Source organism: Telmatherina bonti (assembly GCF_933228915.1).
Source record: "Telmatherina bonti genome assembly, chromosome: 2".
In the NCBI taxonomy this organism is placed as follows: Eukaryota; Metazoa; Chordata; class Actinopteri; order Atheriniformes; family Telmatherinidae; genus Telmatherina; species Telmatherina bonti.
In genome coordinates this window covers 32,910,430-32,937,188 of record NC_136620.1, presented here as the reverse complement: position 1 = coordinate 32,937,188, position 26,759 = coordinate 32,910,430, and the positions used below count along the sequence as shown (strand labels likewise).

General features: G+C 41.2%; 1 protein-coding gene across 1 annotated transcript in view; it reads left to right on the top strand.

The window, feature by feature from the left end:
- The window catches only part of shank3a (SH3 and multiple ankyrin repeat domains 3a), a gene marked incomplete at both ends in the record, with an annotated part of 166,955 nt that overhangs the window by 134,957 nt on the left and 5,239 nt on the right, over positions 1-26,759 (top strand). Inside the window, 10 exons of the mRNA XM_079260672.1 lie at positions 13,235-13,310; positions 15,422-15,504; positions 16,800-16,924; positions 17,210-17,345; positions 21,258-21,338; positions 21,506-21,529; positions 21,886-22,013; positions 22,190-22,295; positions 22,623-23,149; positions 23,426-25,557. Coding sequence (XP_079116798.1) covers positions 13,235-13,310; positions 15,422-15,504; positions 16,800-16,924; positions 17,210-17,345; positions 21,258-21,338; positions 21,506-21,529; positions 21,886-22,013; positions 22,190-22,295; positions 22,623-23,149; positions 23,426-25,557 — 3,418 coding nt within the window. The remainder of the gene's footprint in view (positions 1-13,234; positions 13,311-15,421; positions 15,505-16,799; positions 16,925-17,209; positions 17,346-21,257; positions 21,339-21,505; positions 21,530-21,885; positions 22,014-22,189; positions 22,296-22,622; positions 23,150-23,425; positions 25,558-26,759) is intronic.

The window sequence follows — 26,759 nt, the reverse complement described above, 5'->3', positions numbered from 1 at the left end:
CTGTGTCATCGAATAAGTCCAGGAATCGGAGTTTTGATGTCAAATGTTACATAATGCGTCTTTAACAAAGGCTAATTTTACATCTGTCTTGCATCTTGTCTCTTCTTTGAGTTCTCTCCAGCCAGAAAACTTACGTCTTACGTCAACTCTTGCTCTACGTCTTTACTCTTTTGTTTCTTTGCTTCCTACAACACCATTTTGTATTTCTTTGCTGAACCAGCCATGGTGCCCTGGTGCACTTAATGTCGTAATATCTAGCTGCTGACGTGTGACGTAGTCCCGTAAAGCAATACGTAGCTGTCACAATGTGTTCTGAGTTGTGAAAAAGTTGTGAAGTGGGATTTCTCAGCCCATGGCCGATGCCAGGCAACAACACCTTAAGAAATCTGCATCATGACTGTCAGAGATTAAATAACAGAAAATAGTTGCCATCTAGTGACAAAGTTAGTTGACTTCTTCCATAGTTGCATAAATTTGTCTGTTCCAAGCAGAGATTGTGTCAGTTATCAGTAAGTAACTCTTGGGTGCTGACTTGTAAAATGCAGAGTGACTAAATGCTGACACAATAGTGCATGTGCATGCAAATAGCTCAGCTTTTATTCACCCCTATGCTTATACACTCACACACACTTTAGTTATTGTCTATATTCTATGTGGAGTCAGCAGATAGATTAGCATAGCCAACTAATCCATCTTATTAGAAAAGAAGTGTGTGCGTGTGTGTGTGTGTGTGTGTGAGTGTGTGTGAGTGTAAGAGAGAGAATGTAAAGCACAGGTTGTGAGACATGTCTTTCATATAAAGGTTTAGCTGAGTCAGTGTTATAGACAGCGCAAGAAAAGGATCCTGCCATATAAACCTGTTTTTTTTTTTTTTTTAAAAAAGTCAGCCCAACTGACATTTTAAGTGACATTTTAAAGTGTGAGTGTGTGCGGGCGTTGTGTTTGTTTGTTCACCGCAGAGTGATGGCCACTATCTGTACCTTTCATCAGAAGTCAGTCAAGTGTGTTGAGCCATCTCTCTCTCTCTGGAGGACAGATCCATATCAACTCATAATAGATGGCGATGCTATTTGAACAATGAATCAGAGCCGAAGCAGGTCTGACAGTAAAGCAGAGACGTATCCCGTTTGACACGGGCTGCACTGGAGGACACCAGGTCATAGGCACTCACACGAACGTACATGTGCACACACAAAAACACGCACGCACATGCACACTAAAGCAGGTTGCAGCCATTCTCTGAAAATCAAGTCTATTTCACAGTGTCATGGCTGTTTTCACTCACTCTTCACCTGCAGTTCTTTCAAGCGAAGTCTGCATAGACTCTCTCACCGCCATGACTTGGCAAACCTACGTTTCACTCTCAGAAAGGCTTCACTATTGTGAAATTAGTAAAACAAAGATTATTCTCTTGTAGATTAGCATGCAGCCTCAATTGTTAAAAAAAAAAAAAAGAGGTGGAACGTTGTGAAAACTCCTAAATAAAAGCAGAATCCAGAAAGTTGCAAGTATCTTGGATTGTTATTTATGTAAAAGTCATGGATATGTTGCTTTTTATTTACATAGTTTTACCTCATTTCAAAGTTGATGAAAGCAAAATGTCTGACAAGTTAAGACAGGGTCATGTTTATTACTGTACAGCTTCTCCTCTTCTTCGACAGCAGCAGAGAACATTAATGTTTTTAAGAACAGGCTCAAAACTCACCTTTTTAACTTGGCTTTTAATTAGTATTTACTATATTAGTCTGAACATTTAATTTATTTATTTGTACCCAATTCTTTTTAGGGATTTTTTTTTAATCTGCTTTTATAATCTTTATTGTATTGTTTTTAATTGAAATATTTCTTGTTTTTATTATTTCTACGATTTTATTTTATTTTATTTTTCTTTTAATGTATTTTGTCAATTTTAGGATATTTTCCGGTGTTTCCTCAGAGGGAGCCCTCTGCACCGGGTGTCATAAATGATACTGATACATGATACTGTGGTCTGATCGACTCCTGGTGCAGATGGCTCCTGCGATGGTGTTCCTTAACAGGCTCATCTGTGCTCAGCAATAAATAACTAGGTAGGTGCATGCGTAATGTTTAAGAGTACTGTAGAAATTGATGTTGTTTGGGTGTGTGTATGCGTCTGAATGTGAAAAGGGAGGGGCTGATGAATTTTATTTGTTGTGTTTACTTTTTATATCATGTAAAGCACTTTGTGTTGCATTTTATTGTAGAAAAAGTGCTTTGTAAATAAAGTTTGATTTGATTTGATTTGAATAGCAGTCCACATTCAGTAGTGGATCATTTCTGGACCTTTAAGCAAGGAATGTTGATCTATTATTCTTCCTTTATAAATTTCCAGCAGCTCAGCAGTCTTACGTCTTATTTGTGAATAGATGGAATGTCAGCCACAGGTTGGTCTTCCATTTGCCTCAGTCCATTTGAAATAAGCTGTGTACAGTGTTCACTGACAGTGATCCTTTGAGGTGTTCCTTATCCCAGCAGTGATTTCAGTAACGCTGTGCTGCTTGAGAGTCTTAAGAGCTCAAACGTCCAACACTGATATTTTATCTGTGTCTTTTCCACGCAGAGATGTCACCAGGTTCTCTCAGTTTTTCCAAACTTTTTCTCACTTTAACTAAAACTTTTTCTGTCTTGGTGTTTTTACACCCGATCGTGTTGCTGATGTGCTGCTTAATTAACCCGCTTAGCTGCAACATGTTTCTTCACCTGTTTGTAATTTGTACAACTTATTTTTTAAGCCTTTTGTTGCCTCTGTTCTCACCCTTTTGTTCTTTTTTTATATTCTGCTGTCATCAAATGAAAGATGAGTTGATATTGCACATAGCACAGCAGAATCTCTCACTTTCAAAAGTTTACGCCTTAAAGTTCTCTGGTTGATGAAATACTGATTTATTAGATTTGTTAATCCCTGCATTATTTTAATAATGTTTTACACTGCATCCCATTTTTATTAGCATGAGTGCTCCTCATCAGATCAATGTTATCTATGGGCACGTTACCTAGAACATAAGTTTGGGAGTTTGTTCATATCTTCATGTCTTGACCTTGGCCAAAGACGTGTTGTTATAAGCCATCACAGAGTTAAAGGATCTTGTAAATTAGCAGCTTTTTGTTTGGTAAATTTGAATTGTTCAAGGCTTCTTCCTCTTTGACATAGCCGAGGTATTTATAGGTGTTTGTCTCTTTTTCTGGCACTTACACAGCAACAAGAAGCTTTCTTAACTCTCTTCAACAAACCCACCAAGAGAGAGAGGAGGAGTATAAAGCAGCAGAAAGCAGAGATATGACATTCATGCTGGAGTTGTTTAGCTCGAGGCTGAAACAGAGTTGGACATTAGGGCTAGAGATAGTGTCACAAGCTTTCTACTTTACTTGTTCAGGGAGTTTTTCTACTTTTTTTTTTTTTGCTCTCAGATTGGAGGAAATACAAAGTGCTTTACCAGAACAATGTTGATGAGAATCTTTTAATATCTGTCTGCACAAAACAGACTTCTCAGGAGTCTTTTTAATCCGTTCAAGGCAAAGATGAGAACAAAACCAGTTCTTGTCCATGATCCGTGCTGGAAGATGGACAAATGGAAAGAAGGACAGGCATTTTGCTTTACCTAATATTAGAGGAAGCTGACAGAATAAAAACATGGACTGCTGTCCAGTCGTGGTGTCAGATCTGCCTGTGTTGTGTAGCAGGATAGATGGAGTGGTAACAGTTGTGAAAACAGAGCCAACAAACTCCAGGTGTCATACTCGTTACTGGGGTAAGTCCCACTACGGTCTCCACTGTTATCCTGACTGTCACAGTGCCTACAATGTTAAAATGTTGTTGTAATAATAACCCCTCTTTGTAAATGTGAGAATCGTGTAATATGTCCCAGTCTTGTCAGACTGCGAGCATGCAAACAGTTCCATTTTTAGCCTGGATGGGAGAATGATCGAGTGCAGTGAAAAGAAACATCACAGATTATTTGACAGCTTGTCACATGAATATTTTACAGTCAGTTCAAGTTCTTCTCAGTCTTCTTACAGTTCTAATCAAAGCTCTTGCTGTTCATCCATTTCCTGCAGTTTCATTGTTTCTCATTTTTAATATCCTCATTCATTCCAGATTTTGGACCCATAATGCCATATATATTCTCAAAAAAGAGCCAGTCTGTGTGTTTATACAAAAACAATAACCCTTGGCTAATGTTATTACAGCATGAAGGCTCCTACAATAGGGTCTTAAATCACTCACAAAAATTATGACTGCTAATTTAACCGTAAAATATTTGCATGAGCCACTGGAGAAATATTAGGAATTGGTTATAAGTGGAGTTTTTTGTGAAAGCTGTTGCCTATGATGTACTGAAATTGGAATTACAAACTTATATCTGGAAACAAAAGTAAATGGCAAGGGGTGTTTCTTTCTATGTTTTTTTTTTCTCCTGAGTTTTGACAGTTTAATTGAAATATCTGCTCTGAAGCAAAATGTGGGGAAATAAAGCAGCAATCTTTCAATAATATATCCCCTTTAATGTTGTCACCCAGCTCTGAGAATCTGAAGACAGTAGTAACCAATGGTTGGCAGGGAAGCTCTTAGATGTGATGAACTCACTAAGGACTTGTGCTGACAGGAACTGTCAACGGTTTTGTAAATAGAGGAACTGAATGTGAAGTCATCATAGAGAAATATTGAGTCCAAGTAATTTCAAAAGTCAGATTTAATAAACATTAAGATTATAAAGGAAACCTTTTACATAGAGATGGCAGGTTGAGTCCTTTCATTGACATATTTGGATGTGGCAAATCATGACTATGTATGTAGCATTGTTGTCAACTGCTGCCTGCCTTCCATCTTTTGCTCAATTTTAGCTAAATATATTAAAACCATCTCTTTCTACTTTTGAATTATCTTTGGTTTTTATCCTCACCTTCTGCATAGTTGATTAAGAAAGACTTCAATATGTTTCATCAAATAAAGATAAACCAATGATTTTATTAGAAAAAGAAATTAGAAGTTTATTTGTGCAGGAATGTATTAAGCTAAGTACTTTGATGTTGAGTACTTTCCCAGAACTCCATAAGATGGTAAAAGTTTACTTGAATGCTTTCTGTATACAGAGCAGATAAAGATTAAACTGATGCAGACTCGGTTCTTAGTCATTCTTTTGTGCTGAGCTTTCTTTTCCTTCAGTGTCCTTTATATCACACTGTCATGGTTAGAGCATGACTAATTTCATCCAGTGTTGGAAAAAAGAAAGAGGACACCTTTTCTATTTAAGTCCCATTCATAAAGATTCGAGGAAAAGAAAGTCATGGTTTCAGGTAGATGAAGATGAGTAAGAAAATGAAGATAGCGGTCTGTCCTCTGTGCTGTGTGGGAGTGGGCTAGCCTTGTATCCCGCTGCACACCCCGGCATCCTGCTGTTATATCTTTAGTACAACTGGCGCATTGTGTGACAACCCCCCAAAAAATGATAAATAAAATAAAGAAAAAGAACATTTTGTCTTCCCATTCCTCTCTCCCCTCCCCACAAGCACCTTGTTGTCGGCTGTTTGGCTCTTTAAAAGTTTCACCAAAGAGTTCAGCATTGTTCTGATTCATTTAAAGACTGTTTTAGTATTCATGACGTACAGCGTCCTTTGGGTTTACTACACCTTGTATGTAGTCTTCCATCCACAGGGTTAAGGAGGTTAACACACACAATACAAACAAGGAGGCAGAAAGAGAGTATAAGAAAAGATGGGATGTGTGTGTGTGTGGGTGTGGAAGGATAGAATTAAAAAGTCAATGAGGCTCACTTGATAAGTGTGTGTGTTTTCACTAATGTGTGTACATGTTTGTGTGCAGTTCTTATCAGTGGTAAAACAGCACAGGTTAATTCTCATTCAGCAGAGTTCACTGTGTGTCTTTGTTGGTTTGTGTTTCCATTCATCTGTGTATGCGTGAGTGTGTGATGTGGCTCTTGTGTCCTTCAAGGACAAGGACAGTGAAAGAGTTACAATCTATCCAGAATGGAGACGCACCGTGGGCTGAAAAAGAAGCACATGCAGCACAATTCTCAGATGCAGCTTGTTAGCAGAGGGATGGAAAGCATGACATACAGCTTAAAAATGCTTTAAGCTCAATTATAACACACTTTATCACAGTTTAGGATCAACAAACAACTTATTTTCACATTTTCACGGATGGATTGTTGCTCGCAATGCAGAAAGAAAATCTTTTACTTAGTTCCACATTAAGTCTGGAGATCAAGTCAAGCATTTCCCTCTGAAAGTCTAAAAAACATCAGCTGTCTGCATGATTTCTGGATGCAAATAACAAAGAAAGCTGGGCACAAATGTGGAGAAGATTAAACAAGAATTCAGAATAAATAATGTAATAACACAACCATCTTCTTAAGTTTCTCCTTTTCATCCTCTTTGTCCTAAGACAACCGTACAGCCACAGACATCAGCATCAGAGGTTGGCATCACTTGGATTTAATCTTTTTTCATTTCAGATTACAATTCCCTGCTTAACCCACTCATCCAAATAATCTCCACATATTTGATTTTTTTTTTTTTTGCTCCTAATTATACCTTAAATTATCTGATTTGAAGAGAGAGGTTATTAGCCAATGTCTCTCACTACCAATGGCATTTCTTGTGTCTTAACAGGGAACCAGTATAAATTCAGAAGTCTGGTTTTCTGTTAGGGCTATTAAATTTCAATAATCTCAAGATCAAGATTAATGGTTTGTCTTATGATGCAATACATATAAACTGTTCAAAAAATAAAGGGAACACTTAAACAACACAATGTAACTCCAAGTCAACCACACTTCTGTGAAATGGAACTGTCCACTTAGGAAGCAACACTGATTGACAATCAACTTCACATCCTGTTGTGCAAATGAAATAGACAACAGGTGGAAATTATAGGCAATGGACAAGACACATCCAATAAAGGAGTGGTTCTACAGGTGGTGACCACAGACCACTTCTCAGTTCTGATCCTTTCTGGCTGATGTTTTGGTCACTTTTGAATGCTGGCGGTGCTTTCACTCTAGTGGTAGCATGAGACGGAGTCTACAACCCACACAAGTGGCTCAGGTAGTGCAGCTCATCCAGGATGGCACATCAGTGTGTGGCAAGAAGGTTTGCTGTGTCTGTCAGCGTAGCGTCCAGAGCATGGAGGTGCTACCAGGAGACAGGCCAGTACATCAGGAGACGTAGAGGGATTAGGCAATTGGTACCGAGATGAGATCCTCAGAACCCTTGTGGGACCATATGCTGGTGCGGTTGGCCCTGGGTTCCTCCTAATGCAAGACAATGCTAGACCTCATGTGGCTGGAGTGTGTCAGCAGTTCCTGCAACACGAAGGCATTGATGTTATGGACTGGTCCGCCCGTTCCCCAGACCTGAATCCAATTGAGCACATCTAGGACAGCATGTCTCGCTCCATCCACCAACGCCAAGTTTCACCACAGACTGTCCAGGAGTTGGTGGATGCTTTAGTCCAGGTCTAGGAGGAGATCCCTCAGGAGAACATCTGCCGCCTCATCAGGAGCATGCCAAGGCGTTGTAGGGAGGTCATACAGGCATCTGGAGGCCACACACACTACTGAGCATCATTTTGACTTGTTTAAAGGACATTACATTAAAGTTGGATCAGCCTGTAGTGTGTTTTTTCACTTTAATTTTGAGTATGGTTGATACATTTGATTTCCATTGATAATTTTTGTGATTTTGTTGTCAGCACATTTAACTATGGAAAGAGCAAATATCATTTATTTAGATCTACAATGTGTTACTTTAGCATTCCCTTTATTTTTTGACCAGTGTGTGTGTGTGTGTGTGTGTGTGTGTGTGTGTGTGTGTGTGTGTGTGTGTGTGTGTGTGTGTGAAACATTTAAATACAGTGCTTATCTACTAGAAATGCTGTTTCAAGTTTAATTCATTGTTATGAAAGTGACATCTTGAAACCACCATCTTTATTTACCATGAAAAAATCAAACATGAGAAGTTTCAACGGGAATGTTGACACATGTTCTTGTTAAAATCTAGTTTTAGAAGGTAACACAACTCCACAACAATGAGCCAACACAACCACAATTCAAAACAGTCATGTAGTATTTGCTTGGGCTGAAATGATCTTCCATCATCTGCTGCTGTAGAGCTGAAGAAGCCTCTGACTGAACACACTAAAGAATATTTTACAACTTTCTTACCACTTACATTCACACACACACACACAGCTATTTGGTCTTTACAACAACCCCCAGCAGAGAACCATCTTACATCATCAGTTTGCTCAGTTCCTCTGTGTCACTGGCTCTTATGTTGCTGCTCCAGCACATGGTTTCAAAGCAGTTTGCACTTTTCACCATAGATTTATTGAAAATATACAACATCTTGCAGCATATGTTGAAGGACCTCAACTTCTTCAGTTGTGTGACAAAGCTTTTATTTAAGAAAAGGCCAACAAATTCCCAAAAGGAAAAGGCTAGAATGAACTTTGGTCAAGTAGTTGAGTTGTATCAGTTTTAGCTGGAAATGTGGAAGCAACTTCCGTCTTTGTTATCTGACATGCGGTATCTTTAGTGTTCCTACCTACAAAGCTAAAGTTAAATTTCCACTTAGCTTGAGTTGTGTCATCAGACTTCCACTGTTATTTTTTGTTTCATCTGTGACACATTGTTTTGATGGAAACCCCACCGCCACTAGATTTCTCTCATTAAAGTACATCCTGAAACCAATTCCCAATGTGCACTCTCAGGCAATTGTATCTCAAATTGCTCTCAAAGAAAGTGAAATTCCTCTCTTTCTCTTTTTCACGCTTTTCCTTAAATATTGTGACATCACACTGCTTTATTTCACTGCTTTCAGTGTTGCATGTTGCCCCTGGACATAAATAGAATTGCTGAAAAATAAGTACTTGACCCAAAAACACGTGAATACATTCCATTAATATGAACATATACATATTTATTCTCATAAACATTATATATGATGTACAAAACAGTAATAATAGTAGACTCTTAGGAGCGAACACCCATCTTGTTTCTTTGTGTGTATGTGTAGGTGTGTGTGTGAGAGTGATGGATGGAAGTGGAGTTTAGGTTATCTGTGCTATCAGGACCCTGCTTTTAGATGCTCCTGGGCTGCACAAAGTACATGACAGTTGTGATGAATGAGGCGAATTTCACACTTTTAGACTGCATCTCGTATCACATGGTGCGCACATACACATGCACGATACATGCACAAATATATTCACCACACACAGTAATGCTAGTTTGTCCATTCACACTTTCAAAATACATAAGTGAATCTAATCAAACTTGAAAGTGTGTGTGCATGTTATGCTTTTTTATCACAAGATATGAAACATTAACTTATTCATCAGTCTGTTAAAGTGATGACATTTACTCATCCACATTCCGGTCCCATTCTTCTCAATCTTAAATCTAACTATTCTGTGAGGATGATAATGATATTTGCAATCCAGGTGAGATTGGACAGGGTATAAAGTGTGTAATCCATGGCTAAAAGGTTTTTAAATTGGTGGTTCTTCACAGTTTTCTGACACGTCATATCATCATGAGCTTCATATCATCATCATCAGAGCTGACCAAGTGTACCGTTGTTTTGTCAAAGTGGCCGAATATGGAGGCAGCTAAAGATATTTACAAATTCATTATACTTTTTAAAAAAATATATATTAAAGCTTGTTGAACAGGCAGTAACTTACTAAGGTTTAATTACACTTAAGTGATGTGGCCGCATCAGTGCTCGGAAAATGTAATGTTTACTTCACCTCACAACATCTTCTTCACACTGTTAGAGCAGTGCCGGCTGTCAGAGGAGGAGCCTCAACATCCCAGAAAACTCTTAATTCCTTCTAAGGTCAGTTTTAGGCCCAATCCCATTTCTGTTACCCCTACCCCTTGCCCCTTAAAACAGAGCTACAAAAGGAAGGGTTGAAAGTCAACGCCTATGAATTGGAACACCCCTTCAACAATCAGATGCGATCATCAGTCCTCACTGCTGCCTTTTACTTAAGCAGATGTGATGAGCTGTTTCCAGAAATCTCAACAAAATCATGCCTACAGCTGTTGTGATCTCTTTCGTGTGGGCTATTAGCATCCTGTATCCTGCACAAGTGCTCCCAGTTCGTTCACAACTTCAGTTTCATGCATCAAGCATCACTCAAGTCACAAACACAGCGCTTCAATAATGTTACAGGGTAGAGTTAACATTACCAGGTTTACATTAACATAACATCCCATTTGTACATGACAATCCTACGTGTTGTATCCCATGATTCCCTCAATGTAACTGACCAGCAGGAGAGTTGCCAGAGTTTGTATTGATAACATTTTTACTGTAGATTATCAGGCCTGCTTACAGATTATGTACTGTGTGCATTTCACAAAGAAAATTACCATTAGTCATTGAAACAACGTTAAACTACACAATACAACAATTGACGTAAATGTTATCAATGAAGAAAATACATTTGTGGGAAACACTAGCAGCCATCTTGCCAGTGAGTTGATGAGATTTTTTATGCCCCTCTGTTTGAATTGTGCTTCTGAAAAATCTTCCTTTTAAAGGGCGATGTAGCCCTACCACCTCCCACTACCCCTCTGTCCTAACATGAACTGGGATACTTAACCCCTAGGGATAGGGCTAAATGGTGAGGCGAAGGGGTGAAATGGGATTCAGCCTTACTTTTGTTGTGAGACTTTATATAAAACCAACAAACAGACAACTGTGCCAAATAAAACAGCAGTGAAAGCGAGTAGTTTAAATGCTGATGTATGGTTTTACGGAGAGTATCTCACAAGGCATGCTGCGCACATACGCATACACTATACATGCGCAAAAGCATGCATCACACACAGTATCTGCTACTGTTATGGCCTGGGTTTATCGCTTTCATTTGGTTTAGATGTTGAAGGAACCTTATGCTGAAGTTAATTTCTGTAATTAAAACCATGTTGGGAGATGCTTTGATCAGTTCTGTTAATTTTCAGATGTTTACTTGATATTGCGACCTGTCGACTTCCTCTGAATGGTTGATCATTTGCCAGATTAGTCCACTTGTGGTGCGTGCATGTTAATGTGCCTGTTGCATTTCACACTTGTGCTGGGTGAATGTTACTAGGTCTGACCTAGTCAGATTGCCATCTCATAACGCTATGGATAAGCACCAGGTGGGTAATTCCACATGAGGCTGACAAGTCTAGTTTCCACTGGATTAATGGAAAGCAGTGCATGTGTGAAAGGGGATTACGTGCGCTAGAATGTTACATTGCAGCTTCCCTTTTGCCCCCCATCGCATCCTCTATCACCTCCCTTTTCGTGAATACTTTTGCCTGTGCTAACCAAATGCCATCTTTCCTCTTCAGACCGGATACAGTCATCTTCAAACCCACACAAAATACCATGCAGCTCCTCCTTGACCTTTCTTTATCCCTCACTTCCACTAATTGATGAAAAGCACATAAAGAACACTCAGCCTTTTTTCTTCTGAAGAATCTTAGCTTCAAACTGTGTTCATTTTCCCGAATATTAATCTTTGGTTTATTTTTCCTCTAACCGTTCTCATTTACTCTACAATAACTCTCAGTACACAGACTGTATACTTGTATACTAATGTACTGCAGAAGTTTAAACAAAACCTATGATCTAGTTTCTTTAAGACATGTAGAATGTAAAACCTCTGATAACAGTTGACGTTGGTCTTTTTATTTCTCACTGGAAATAAAAGAGACATTTAGCTTGAGAATCCCTTTTTCAGACATCCTCATATGAATGGGGCTTGCATGGAAGAGCTCCGCCAGATGTTTGGAATCAAGCAAAGTGAGAATTTAAGGTGTAAGTGTTTCCACTGGAGACTGGGAAAAACACATAGGGAAACAAGAAAACAGCTGAAGATAATTAGAAGGAAGGTGAGAAAGGAAGAATGAACACTTTGTGGGTCAAAGTCAGGTGAAATCACAAGGTTTTGTTTTCTCACTCTCATCAAAATCATTCAGTTTAAAGCTTAATTGGGCTAAAAAAAGGACTAAAACAGCTCAGCTGCCCATTGTAGTTGTAAGTTGTAAGGTAAAATTGTGTTTTTCTTCCTCGTTTGTTTTAGTTTTTCCATCAGTGACATTGAAACTTCTTTGCTTTCCCACCTGCCGTTTCCTTTTTCCTCACTGCAACTTTTGAACAGATCCACTGTATCATTTTTCAAACACTGTAACATATAAATGAATTAGCTTTGTTTATGATGTAAAGGTGCATCTCTTTCTCCTGATTGGAGTACTCCAGTGAATTAAACCTCAAAACTTTAAATCTCACGCTCCTAATAGCAGCTAAGAACACTGCAAAGGGTAAAGTGCTGGAAACAGACATTGGCCTCATGGAGGGTGAGATGTGACCCAGCATTTCATGTCAGCATGCTGTGAGCTACACATCTCCATTGTGGTGCTCTCTTTCCACAGCCTCTCCCAATTAAGACTTTCTGCATGGCCTCAAAGGGTCATGGTGCTTAGTCAGCAAGTTGTTGTTTAGTGGAGATGCAGCATGTATTATTAGAGGAGGGAGAGGGCATCGATTTCTATCAGCACTCACACAGGATAAATACACAAACTGACCAAAACCATACACACATACTGGACACAGGCACTATTAACCAGGCTCCCTTTGTAATGCAGAAAAAATACTGAGGCCAAACTGCAATTATTTTCCAGATTCAAAAGCAAAAAATTACCATGGAACAATTATAGTCTGGTAGGTTATGATAAATGAAGCATGCTAATGATAATTACTTCTCTGTGGTAGCTTAATTCCTCTCTCTGCTCATTGATTTAAATTATTGCTGACATTTATACAAACGCAATACAGCGTGGAGCAGACACAGACTTGACATTTTTAGGAATTTGTGAATTTGTAGAGTCGCCGGTTTTTCTAAATGTAATCAGAGAATATGATATTTTCTGCTTTTAAAAATATCTTTAAGTTGTGTTTGCATTCTTTCCCAACCCCGGGCCTCTGGCATTGGCTTAAAGTGTTGTCATTTTAACTACTCTTCGACTATAAGAGCTTATTGATATTCAAACTGACTTGTATTGTTTTCCCACCGTTTAATTTTTCTCTTTCAGACTTGCCACCAGACCTTAATGTCTGCTTAAATTAAAGTATAAAAGAACCTGGAAGTATGACTTATTTTATCTGACTGAAAGGCATCTGTGTTGTTTTTCAGAGACTCGGGAGGACCGCAATAAGAGACTGTTCAGACACTACACTGTGGGATCTTACGACAACTTCACCTCATACAGGTACAGCTTCTGTCTCAGAGCCAACATCCTTCAGTGATGTGCAGGTCATCCTCTGCACTGTGCTCCACAGATTCTAAAGGTCATGCCACACATTTAAATCCTTTCAGGGTTAAGATTGTTAGTGTAAAAAGGTGATAAAGGGAAGCTGCTGCCATCTAAAGGAAAGAATAAGGCAATGCATTCAGCTCTGATTCAAAGATGTGATACCTAAAGCCGTTTTCTGTCTGCATGCGTTTGTGCACAGTACTATCTTTAATAATGTATTCAACAAGAATGTGTATAGGCTTCTGAAAGAATCTTCTTTCTTGGCTTGTTTGGTTAACTTCTCTGGAGGCACCTCATGTTTCCTTGTTCATGACTGAAGATGACATTTAGGGAGAGTTTGAGTGTTAATTCTCTTTTAAATGAGGTGTGTTAGTGGAGAATGGAGTTGGAAGCTATGGGAGGTTATGTAACGATGCAAATTTTCACTTTAAAGCCACATTAGCAGGTAATCTGCATGAGAATTGCAGATTGCAGTTGCACCAAGTCAAATCACCTTTCCTAAAATGTCAGCCTCCTTCATGTTTTTTTTATTTTTTTTTTTATCTAGATTTAAAAGTCAACTCTGTCACCAGAGCTTCATCTGACGGCCCATCCTTAAGAGTCCTAACAAATTAGTTTGCACAACTTTTCAGATCTGAGGACTATTTTGTAGAATATCATAACCACAACAGTCAAAGGGCAAGTTTATTTAGAGAAAACTTCCCTTTGAAATGTGTTTTGTGTATACATACTTTTTTTTTTTTGGTTATGTAGGTGGATCCTGAGTGAGCACAGTGCATTAGCAAAGCATTTTGGGGCACAGAGCACAAGTGAAAGCATATATGATAAAAGGGTTTCAAGTGTTTGGACAGACACAAAGTTACTTAGTTATGCTGAACCAGCAGAATTTTCTCTGCATAATAAATAGCTTATTATGAAACCAAACTCTCAACCTCCCTTTGCAGAAAGGTTGGTTACGGGTCTTTTGGCTCGAGAAGCAAGAGCTCTGTTTTCCCTTGGTAAGTCTGCTAGAGTGGAGTGTATGTGACTGAACTAATGACACTGCAGCCGCCGACCGAATTGAACACCAGAGCTCAATATCTGCTTCTGGTGTGAGAAAGAAAGACTAATATTCCTCAAACTTTAACACAAAAAAAATAGAAAGAAAACATAAACCCAAAACTTGTGGCTTATATGAGGGCATCTAGAGTGTAAGCTGGAAGCAACACTTCTCAGTACATGTTGGGAAAAGTGAAGATTTATTTAGCTGTTTGTGCAAACTAGGTTAGGTGTTTAGCACGTGATTCAGAACTTGTTTTAATTCATCTCCCATTTCATTTAGATGGTTTGTGGAGAGGGACTGGTAGTGTGGAAAAACCTTTGCAACACAACAAACCTGAACATTTATATTTGCATTGCTACTCAAAACTGCACGACCAACCCTGCTTTTGACTTGAAGGCTTTTATGAAGCGCATGCATGAAAGAATTACCCTGAAAGTGCACAAAGCCCTGCAGATTAGCAACATCAACCAGCCTCTACCTCTGAACACTCAGGAAAATCACAGTGATGAACTGCTCCACTTCCTTTTGCGTCCTGTTCTCTCTGCCATTAGTCAGAGCACAATATTGCTTCTGAGCCGTCTCTGTCAGTTTCTCCTGCAAAATCCCTCAACACACTTCTCAGCTGAAGTCTCATCTGATGGATAAGCCAGAAGATTGATTCCCTCTTAGAGTTTATCCTAGAGATACTTCATTCACGAGGATCTTCTTCTGATGCTCAGTCCCACACACCGCTTGTTCTTTGTCTCCTAACCTGTTTGTACCATCTCAGAATACCTTTACAACTGCTGGGAATCCTGAACTGTGGAGTCTTGCTTGGCTTTTAACTCGATTTGCCAAAAGAAGCACAAAAATGTGTGCCCATGCTTGTGTGTGTATGTGTGTGTGCCTCCACCTCCTTCTATTTCTCACCCCCCCTACTGATGACCCTCCTTAGCCCTCTGCTCTCTCCCCCCCTCTCTCTCTATGTGTGTGCAACGATGGTGTTAGAGTCATACCTGCTGTCCCTCCGCTCTCTCCTCAACAGTGACTACATCATAGAGGAGAAGAATGCCGTTTTACAGAAGAAAGAAAATGAGGGCTTTGGTTTTGTCCTGCGGGGAGCCAAAGGTGACTAATACACACACACACACACACACAGTTGCTAAAATGTGCACATTTTCTACCTCTTTCTTTCAATGTGCGTGTGTATGTGTGTGTGTGTGTGTGTGTGTGTGTGTGTGTGTGTGTGTGTGTGTGTGTGTTCTAGTTTGGTAAGTAGTTAGATGGTCTGAGTCATTGGGTTCAGCTCAGTTGGTATTGTAACTGCTTGAGTCAACAGCACAACCAGCTTTTGTCAACACTCAGCTTATTTACTCAGATGCACTCGGGAATCTGTGTGTGTGTGTGTGTGTGTGTGTGTGTGTGTGTGTGTGTGTGTGTGTGCGTTTGTGTAGCCCCTCTGGTAGCGTCATCGTTGGCTGAGCTGTCAGCTCGCTGTCCCATCTGTTCCTCGCACATGGCGATGAGATTTAGTAGAGACATACTTCTTTCTTCCCTCCTCTCCTATCCCGCTCTTTTTCGCCTGTTCTGCCCTTGTTTCGCTTCCTCTCTGCTCTCCACCACCCTCTTTCACATCCATCATCTCCATTATCCTCTCCAATTACTGTCATACCTTCAGTTTTTCTTTTTTTTTTAAACCAAAAAATGCCATTTTAACTAATCTCCATCACCACAAATTCATTTTTACTCACGCACGTGCCATCTCCCTGTTCGAGTCGGTTACCATGGCAACCCCTCTCAGGCAGCTTGCCTGGAGTCTGCGTATGCTTTACTGCTCCATCACTCACTACCATGAATCTTGGCTCACCTCACTCTCTTTTTCAGCTCTTCTTTTACTCCCCAGTACCCTTAAACACACACACACACACACACACACACACTGCAGTTCACTTAATGGTCCTCTGAGAGCTCTCATGTGTCAGTGATTTAGTTGGAATTGCTCCAAGATTAAATGGAGTTTCTGATAGCACACTCACTTAACAAAGTATGCTTGTGGACTGTCTCTGCATGTGTATATTTTTGAGATGTATTTTCATTTTCATTTTCATTTTTTGCTAGAACCGGTCGATGCTGCAGTAATATCCAAACTGACAATATTGCTTCCTAACATAATCTGAAATATTTGCACTGAACATGGTGCAGTATTATTTATGAGATTATATGGATGAGGCTAAAAAGGGAAGCTTGCCTCCAAGGACATTAAAAAATTAAGCTTTTTAAAAGTATTCCTCGCAGCATTTTATTTATTTATTTGCTTGTGATCTTTTGTGGTGATTAGTGATCTTATTTAGCGTTGATTAAAAGGTAGTTACAGACCTTACTTTGCTGTTCTGGGTGTGTGTAAAACCAGTGTTTCTTCTCAGCCGAGACTCCCATTGAAGAGTTCACCCCCACCCCAGCGTTTCCTGCCCTGCAGTATTTGGAGTCTGTGGATGTGGAAGGAGTGGCCTGGAGGGCTGGTCTCAGAACAGGCGACTTTCTCATTGAGGTAATTAATTACAACTATTTCTTTCTGTCTGATGGATGAATAAATGATGATGACTTTGAATACAAAAGTACCACAAAAGAACAATAACCTACTTTTAAGATGTATTTTGCAAAAAAGAAAAAGATTTTGCAACAGAGCATTTTATTTTTTTATTGATCATGTGTTTGATTTTGTGTTTTCAATAGAGTTTCGTAGCTTATTTGTTTTCAATGTCAGCAGCACAGTTTAAAGAAGGAAGGCTACTCTTGTCTTTGTCGTCATTGTGGCCTGGCATATTGTGTCCAGGTGAATGGTGTGAATGTAGTGAAGGTGGGTCATAAGCAGGTGGTGTCCTTGATCCGGCAAGGAGGCAACCGACTCCTGATGAAGGTGGTTTCTGTCACACGGAAGCCCGAGTCAGAGGAAGTCGTCCGCAAGAAAGGTAAAGACAAAAGGAATTGACTTTAGTCCTTTGAGGATTATTTAAGATGCTAACTATTTTATTCTTACAGATGCTAAAATATTCTGTATGTATATATAGTTTCATCTGTGAAATATTGCAGCACTTGTCTTATGATTTGAAATGATAAGCTACATGTGAAAGGCTGCAGAGATACACTCGTGTAACTTGTACCCAACCACTTTTTCACTGGCATATTCATTAAAACACACGTTCCTTCAACTACCGTGTTGCCAGTGGCTTAAATAAAGTGCCTTAAATTTACAGAAGGCATGTAATTCCATTGAGAAATTTCATGATGTAATGAAAACATATAAGTTGGTTTCATGTCCACAGAGAAATAGGTGTGTTTCTGTTGTTTTACCACTTTTCCCTGCTTTAAATTTATGTAGTTTCCATGTCAACCACAGCTTGCCATTACTCAGCTCCCACACAGCTCTGGCTCAATGACCTGCATATTCTACTGTTGTGTTTGCTTGTGCGTGTGTGTACATGCATGTTTAATGATAGAGTGGTGTTTGCAATTCATTGAGAGACAAAGACAGAGATAAATGAGTTTGACCCAGTTTTACTCGGACAGCGAGCAATCAACTGAATCCTGCTACTCAGTGGTTTGTCGTCTCTCTTAATCTCTCTGTCTGTCAGTCTTTCTCACACCTAGTGTTGATCATAGACTGGAGCAGGGCTCAGGTAAAGAAGCCCATTGAAGCCCACTGTGTGAGTGTCCTTCCCCTCTGTGTGAGGAGATATGTTGGGATAGTGGTTGATTTTAAATTGACTGTACATAAAGAGAATGAATGGACATCCATGTACCGTAATACTGATAAGCTTTTTTTTCTTATTCTCTTCAACATGTTCAGAAAAATGTCTGAATGAGATCTGCTGCCAGTATTCACCTCATATAATGACTACAGAATATTTTTAGCTTTCACAAAAACTGTATAGAAAGTGCAGAAGAGTCTGCGTAGCTCACAGGGACATGCAAGAATTACGCTGTGGAAAGGACAGTGTCCGGTTTATCACACATTTAGGATGATAAACAAGATAACTGTTGGGGGTTTTTCACATGTTTTGAAAATATCTGCAAGGGCAAAAGAAAAAAACATGGGAAAGGTAAGCAGAAAGCAGATTATGTGAAGCAGGTAATTTTGTGGAGCCTCGGTGTAAATCACTTCAGTTGAGCTTTAGTTTTTTAGCACCATTTAAATCGTCTTGTTTCTAAAGATTTCTTTTGTCGAGCTTTTAGTTGACATTCCTTTAGTTACGTGGATGTATAATATTTTAGAACATTTACCAAACAAACACTTATGTACTGGGATAAAGGGGTTAAAACTGAAAGACATTTTTGAGCGCCTATAGAACCAAAGAATTTGTCTTTTAGCAGGTGCTTCTCAATATTTGCTTGCAGCAAATTTTGTACCATATTTTACCATTTGTAAATGCACATAAGCTCAAACAGACATGGCCTGGTGTGGCAGTGGGCTAACAGAATGAAGTACCCACAACTTCCACTGTGAGGGATCCAGACATTTAACTCATGAATTTAGTCAAGTCTAGAAAATTTCAGAGAAGTATGTGAGAACAGTTTATGAATGACCACCAAGGGCCCTGAACTTGTGCTTTCATCCAGTGCAGTGTCCCACCATTTAAGCTTAAATATCAATAGAAATAGAAAAGAAAAAAAAAACTCCTCAGACTAACTTCAGTCATCATAATCAATTATTTGAATGATTCTCTTCTTCTTTAGTGAAGAATTATATTAAAAGCTTGATGCCTCTTGTTTTTTTGTTTTTTTTTTGTGTTTAATAAGGGGTCATGCCTTTGGTATGACCTCAAATACTGAAAACAGGGGTGATGGGATGACTTGGCTTTGGTTTGGTAGCAGGAGATTGTGTGTCTGACACCCTTTGGGACTGACCTGACATTAGAGGTGCTGGGTGCCTGAGGGGGACATTACATGTAAAAAATATCCCCAATGTCTTTTTACTCTATTTTTTTAATTACTTTATTATTCTCATGGTTGTATATTGTGACATTTTAGCAATACCAATGTAACATTGTGAAACTAGGTTTACTTATTTTGTTCTATTTTGTTAGTCTTTCTACTTTTTGTTTTATTCTTGGCATTCCTGTGAGGCTGTTGAGGCTATCAATAAAGACTGATTGAATCTGTGTCTAAAACACTCCAGCCATTGATACAAAACAGATAGAATGATTGAGATAGATTACCCAGACAATGGTTGGTGAAATTATTGTTAATCAAAGAAAGCCGGGCAGAGAGCAGACAGTGCTGAGGCGCACAGATAGTGCAAACAGCCAGACTTGATGGAGTACATCTGCTGCAGGAGTTCTCCCCGAGAGCAAAATTCTCTTTCAAACTTCTCCAAAATGTGTTGGTTTTTTTTTTTGGTTTTTTTTGCAACATGAAGTGTGCTGAATGATCATCTGCTGCCACTCAGCTACTCCAGTGGGACCAACAGCACATTGTGCCTCACATTTCCACAAATACAGACGCATGCTGACACACAGACTTGCAAGCAAACACACATTCTCTGCACCATGCGTGGCCTCACTACTGCCATCGTTGCCATGGTGACTACACTGCATGTTTGAATTAAGCATTGCATTACAGCAACACTCTCTCTCTATCCGAGTCTGCCTCTGTTCTCTATCTCCATCCTCCACCATCTCCTCTGCTCCTGCTTGTGTGCCACTTTGTACAGGCTGGAGAGGAAATGAAGATGTTTGATATGGACAGTACCAGGATGGCGTATGTACACTAGATGTGCAGCTGCTGAGGACAGCATGATAGTTATGCTCTAGTAAGGCATTGGGGCATCTGTGGGATTCGGAGAGCTATCGCTCTACAGTGCTGCATTGACTGTAAGCGGGTCGATCTCAGACAGAGTGAGCTAATCCAGTTCGGTTGTGGGATATTGATAGGAAACTTGTTTTGGCGATAGCATGTGGAGACTGCGGCTGACTGCATGACATTTTGGTGTTACTGCTGATTTAACATACTGAAATGTGTTGGCATTATCTTTAGTTTAGTTAATTGCAGTATTCATATAAAGTATTTTTTAAGTATTTAACTTTTCATGCCGTTTATTTGTGAAGTCAGCGTCTATTAGATATGATTTACTGCACTGACCAGGACAATAGCAGCCCAGTTGCCTTGTGTGTGTCGTCGGATTGGAAGACTCCCAGGAGCTTTGGTAATGTAAAGTCTGCAGCGTATCATTTTCCGTAGCTGTTAAATTTACTGTCATCTCATCGTCTGTCTGCCCACATGGCATTATGTTCTCCCTCAAGGAGTTTTCTGTGGGAGAATATGCTTGTGTGTGTGTGTGTACACCAAAGCCTTTTTGCATTTCTGTCTGATGCATACCTGCTAAATTACAGACAGACAGTATATTAAAGCTAAGATGGGTGAGTTTTTCCCACTCTTTTCCCCACTTATTATACTCTCTTTGCCGACTGTGGAAGACAAATTATGCTATTCTGTCTTTAAAGGAAGGATCCAGTGAGCTAGGAATGTTACAGAGAAGGCTGACCTCTTCATTTACCATCAATGGACTCAGCAGAGGGAGATTTTTGCAGCACAAAAATTACAAAACTTAGAAGCCTGAAGACAAACTTGAAAATTAGTGAGTCATTTAATAAGTCATCAGAGAAACAGAAATCAAAACATGAAGAAGTTGGGATCCAACCGTGGCTTGAACAAGGTTCTGGCTAAGTGTGAAGCATCCGGTTCTTCTGAATTTCACCAAACCAAAGCAGTGAAGACGAGATGGGCTGGCCGCCTGGGGGAAGCCAGGAGGACACTAAGTTGCAAAGCCAAAGGATTTCCATCCCCCTCAACTTCATCCTCAACCCCATGCCTTTTCTCCACAGCTCCCCCACCACCTAAGAGAGCTCCCAGCACGACCCTGACACTGCGCTCAAAGTCCATGACCGCTGAGTTAGAGGAACTGGGTGAGTGCCTAAGAACTGGCATGCAAATGGGACTCCCTCCTTCTTCTTCTCTGCTTTCGCTTTGCCACTAAAACTTGATGCATTTCCTAACTTTTAGAGTAGTCACTTGTGTTGGCTTGTTCTTGTCATTTTCCCTCCTCTGCTGACACTATCTTTTTCCCACCAAGCTTCTGCTCGGAGGAGAAGAGGAGGTGAGTCTGAGGCAAGGAATTGACACTCTAAGCATCACTGATGATTTACCACTGCTGTGTCAGTATAAGCAAAGTTCATTAGATCAGAAGAGGAAAGATGAACTCTGTTTCTTCATCTTGGTCTTTATTTTCCGCCATTTTCTGTCTGCTCTGTTAGCTCCCACTAGAAGCCACCAAAGAAACAACACAAAGTTGTCTTACAACAGAGCACTTATTTTCATAATTTCACAAATCTTAGCCACATTTTAGAGATGTCTTTACACCATCTGTGACATTGATGTTTTGATAATGATGACACAGCATTTGTGCGGCCTTGTACGCTGGTATTTAGTTCTGGCTCATTTCCTTTTAAACAGAGAGGCTAGATGAGATGTTGGCATCGCAGGAATCCATGTTGCGTTCTCAACCCTCGGAGGCAGATTACAGAGCAGCCACTGTCAAACAACGGCCTACCAGCAGGAGAATAACACCAGCAGAGATCAGTGTGAGTGCGCCCACACACATTGCACATTGCCAGACAGCACATGGTGCCATGCTTTCATGTATACAAACTCAATCTGCCATAGAAACACTACCTACATGGCATGCAGCACATTTACCGCCAATATTTATTCAAAGGTGTCTTTGATTACACCCTTAATTATGTGATTTTTGTTGCAGTCATTGTTTGAGAGACAAGGAATGACTCTACATGGAGGTCTGCACCCAGGGATCGAGAGAGGTCACATACCACTACCAAAAGGCATGTCCAGGACCAAGTCTTTTGGTAAGACAGTCACCTTTCCCATCCTGTTTTAATACATGAAGGATGCTGAGGTAGCTTCAGTCTCTTATTAAATTGTATCACTATATGCAAACATCATGTACACACAAGAACAACAAATAGAAACACTATTACAGACAAAACCTTATTTCACAGGGCAAACTTTAACAGTTAGGAACATGTTAAGAGCTGCGAGTTACAAAGCATCTGAGAGATCAGATTTTCAGATAGATGAATTTACTTAATGTTGCAGGTTTTTATTCAATTGCTTTTTCTCTTTAGCTCACTCTAAATCACCAGCTGATCTGTGCTCGTCACCCTCCTCATCAGGTGCCACAGAGGAGGATCGACTGTCTGCCCTTGCAGGCGAGCACAGATTTCCCCGCAGTTCCTCGATGACCGACAGCCTCCGAGAGCATTCACAACCCCATCCCATCCCTCCACCTCCTCAAACAGCACCTCCTCCTCCCCCTTACTATCTGGACACTGGTCCTCCCCCAGCTTTCTGCCCACCTCCACCACCATCTAGAACCCAGAGTCAGGGTCATGAGCCTGGAGGACGTTCTAGCTTCAAGCCATCCTCCTTGGACCTGCCTTATGAGGCCGCTCAGCGGCAGGCCACACAAATTGAGAGACAGAAGAAAGCACGCTCAATGATCATCCTGCAGGACTCCTCCCATCTACCTGTAGAACCTACAGAAATCCCCCGCCCCTCTGCTGCTACTCCACCTGAGCGAATCAAAAGAAAGGGCAGGGTTATTGACAACCCCTACGCAAATGTGGGTCAGTTCAGCATTGGCCTTTACACACCAACCAAGCCCCAAAGGAAGAAAAGTCCTCTGGTGAAACAGCTGCAGGTATGTGACATCAGGGACACTTTCAGATTTTTCTCTTTTTTTGTTTAATGCATTTCATCTACTTCTTTTCTCTTTTTATTCAATTTTTAAATTTCTTTTAAAATGTTTTCATGCTTCCTGGAGCCCGCCATAATGCTTTAATGTTTTATTTAAAGCACTTTAAATTTTTATGGACATGAAATGCGCTATATAAATATAAACTTGTGTTGCCTTTTTCTACTTTAATGCAAAAGACCCTCTTGTTTTTCATTTTCCCCCGTCACCTCTCCTCTGCAGGTTGAGGATGCACAAGAAAAGGCTAGTTTGGCTTTAGCTGCTGCCCACTCACGAGAGAGCTCACCCTCAGGACGACACCCACTAATCCATGGGCATACACACACCAGCCGTGCCGACTACTACCAGCAGCAGCTGATGGCTGAGCGTGAGCGTATACGTGCCCAGGGAGAGATGGTATTTCAGGGTAAGGGCCCCTTTGCTGCTGCAATCGCTGGAGCAGTGAAAGATCGTGAGCGTCGCCTAGAAGAACGGAGGAAATCCACTGTCTTCCTTTCTGTTGGGACCATGGAAGGGACTTCTGCAACCAGCCCTGATTCCCCTTCTCTGACTCAGTCTCACTCCATAGATGAACGGATGCTGACCCGAGAGCTGGGACAGCTCCCCCCTCCTGCCTTGACTCTGAGCCCTTCACCTAGTGGGACCACTTTTATCCATCCACTTACAGGAAAGCCTCTAGACCCAAATTCACCACTGGCTCTTGCGCTGGCCGCAAGGGAGAGGGCACTAACTTCCCAGAGTCAGTCTCCTACTAGCAGCCCAGAGCCTCGGACTAAACAAGAGCGAGTAGGCCAGGGTGTAGTATTCATTGAAACTCAGACCAAAGAGTCTCCACATGGAGATGGCGCGACTACATCTCCTCCCTTTTCACCCAAAAGCGCCAAGGCAGCTGGGTTTGGAGCTGGATCCCCCCAAGCACCTATTTTAGCTCCTCAGCCCACCAAACCACAATGGGCCACATCACCATCGCTTATATCATTCCGCCAAGAGATGGAAGCTAGAATAGAGGAACGGAAAGAGGAAAAGAGACTAGAGGATAAAAAAAGCATGTTGATAAGTATTATGGATACATCACAGCAGAAGACAGCAGGGCTAATCATGGTCCATGCTACCAGTAACGGTCAGGACATTGACGTGGGTTTAGAGCAGGAGCAGACACCTGCGTCTGCATCTGTAGAGCCCAGTAAATCATCAAGCCCGCGGGCTAAATCCCCTAGTCCCACGACGCCCCAGCCCCAGCCCCAGGCACAACTCCAGGCCCAGCCCCAGGTTCTGCCACAAACTCAGCGTCCTGCCAGTCCCGCACAAGAGAAGAGTCTGGTTCAGGGAAGTTCAGAGGAAGATGTAGATCCATACACGGTAACCTTGCCCCCTGCCATGTTGTCCTCCAGTGACGAGGAAACGAGGGAGGAGCTACGAAAGATTGGAGTCGTTCCACCACCAGATGAGTTTTCAAATGGGCTGCAGGCACAGGCAGAGGGGACACCAGCCCCCCCTACTAAACCTGTCATCTCTCCTGCCACCCCAACAACACCAACACCCCAAACTCCCTCAGCTCCAACTACTCCAACTGTGACGCCCACCCAGCTTCAACCTCCCCAGCCCCCACCTCCACCCACTGCAGCAGCTGTCTCAGGGAAGCCCTCTGATCCTCTGGAGCCCCCACCGGTGGGCGACTCTGGCTCTGCGGCTGACTCAGGCGTGGAAGAGGTCGACACGCGCAGCTCCAGCGAGAGAGAGCGAGATCACCATCTCGAGACCACCAGCACCGTCTCCACAGTTTCCAGCATGTCTACACTGTCCTCAGAGAGCGGCGAGCCTGCTGACACCCACACCACGCACACCTCCTATGCTGACGGGCAGACCTTTGTGCTTGACAAGCCGCCAGTGCCTCCTAAGCCCCGTCTCAAGTCCCAGATAGGGGGCAGTAAAGGCCCCGTCACCTTCAGGGACCCTCTGCTGAAGCAGAGCTCTGACAGCGAGCTGCTATCACAGCAACAGGCTGCTGCACTGGCTGCTGCTGCAGCTGGAGGAGCTGGGCTCCCTGCAGGTGGTTCTGCCTCTGTGACTGGTCTTGCCCCCACCAAACCACGCTACCTCTTCCAGCGGAGGTCCAAGCTTTGGGGGGACCCAGTGGAGCCTCGAGGCCCAGGGGTGGGGCTGGGTATTGGGAGTTTGGGCAATCTTGGTGGACTTGGACTTGGGCTGGGTGCAGATGAGGGTGCAAAACCATCTGTTATGGGAGAACTCAGTTCACGTCTACAGCAGCTAAATAAAGACACTAGGTCTCTGGGTGAGGAGCCGCTGGGAGCATCACTTGACCCAGGGAGGAAGTCACCTGTGGCAGGTGCCAGGTAAGAGATCGTACAAAGATCTATGAACAACTGTATTTAACAGAGTGACAGTAATTATGTTACTTTGTTCTTATATTTTACTTATATTTTACTGCCTGTCATCAGTAACAGGGGGTGGGGGAGGGGGGTGGGGGGGTGTTAGTTTATTAAAAAATGTTTACTTTGAAAAAAGTGTTATTTAAAAACTTCAGATTACTTCTTTAGTTTGTGACTTTGAAACTTTCTACTTTCAACATTCTCATATTATATAATATGTTAATAAATCTACTGGTATTTTACTGTGAACTGGTATTTTCTGGAGTTCGGAGTTTAGCAGTGTTGTCATGAGTTTATGTGACAGCTCTAACAACAGAGTTAAAATGCACTTTTCCTGTCTGTGGGTCTTTCAGCAAAACTGTATATTTCAGCATAATTAAAAACACAGACAGAAGAAGCTTCGCACTCAGTAACTTCAGGGTTATCTGAAACATGTGAGGCCTTGTTCAGATCTGGTACGACCATGCATCCTGAGTGATGGATCTCAAGTGGACAGCCTTAAATACAGTAGGGAATTCAGTCACAACCCATTGAGGATGCATTCAAATGTGGTCTGAGATGCTTGTGGCAACATTGTTTAAAAGTCTGAGACAAAATGTGTCTCAAGCCACATGAAAGATCATCTACTCCCCTGACATGAATCTAGATAAGCAGTTTTCCACCAAAATATTTTCTCAGTATTTTATTCATTCATTCATTCATTTTCTAAACCACTTAATCCAATTCAGGGTCACGGGGAAGCTGGAGCCTATCCCAGCTGACTTTGGGCAAAAGGCAGGGTACACCCTGGACAGCTCGCCAGTCCATCGCAGGCTCAGTATTTTAGTTTCAGGGAAAAAAATACATTCAGCAAACAGAAGTGTCCAAACTCCCTAAATGTGTTGCTCATAAAACAACTTCCTGTTTCTTTCTTTTCTTTTTTTGCAAGAAGGAATGATTATTTCAATTAGACTTGATCTGCAGGGTAATGTTTCAAATTAGCTTCATCATTTCTTTAATCTACTCAGGCTCAGTGACAACAGTTCATATTTTTTCTTGAGAAAAATTCATTAGTTCCTGATTTTGAAAATGTGTTTTAATGGCTCAATTCAATGTCCAGTAGTTCCCTAAAGACGTCCCATAACCAAGATGCTTTGGACCATCCCTAGGTCATGCCTTTTTGCTCT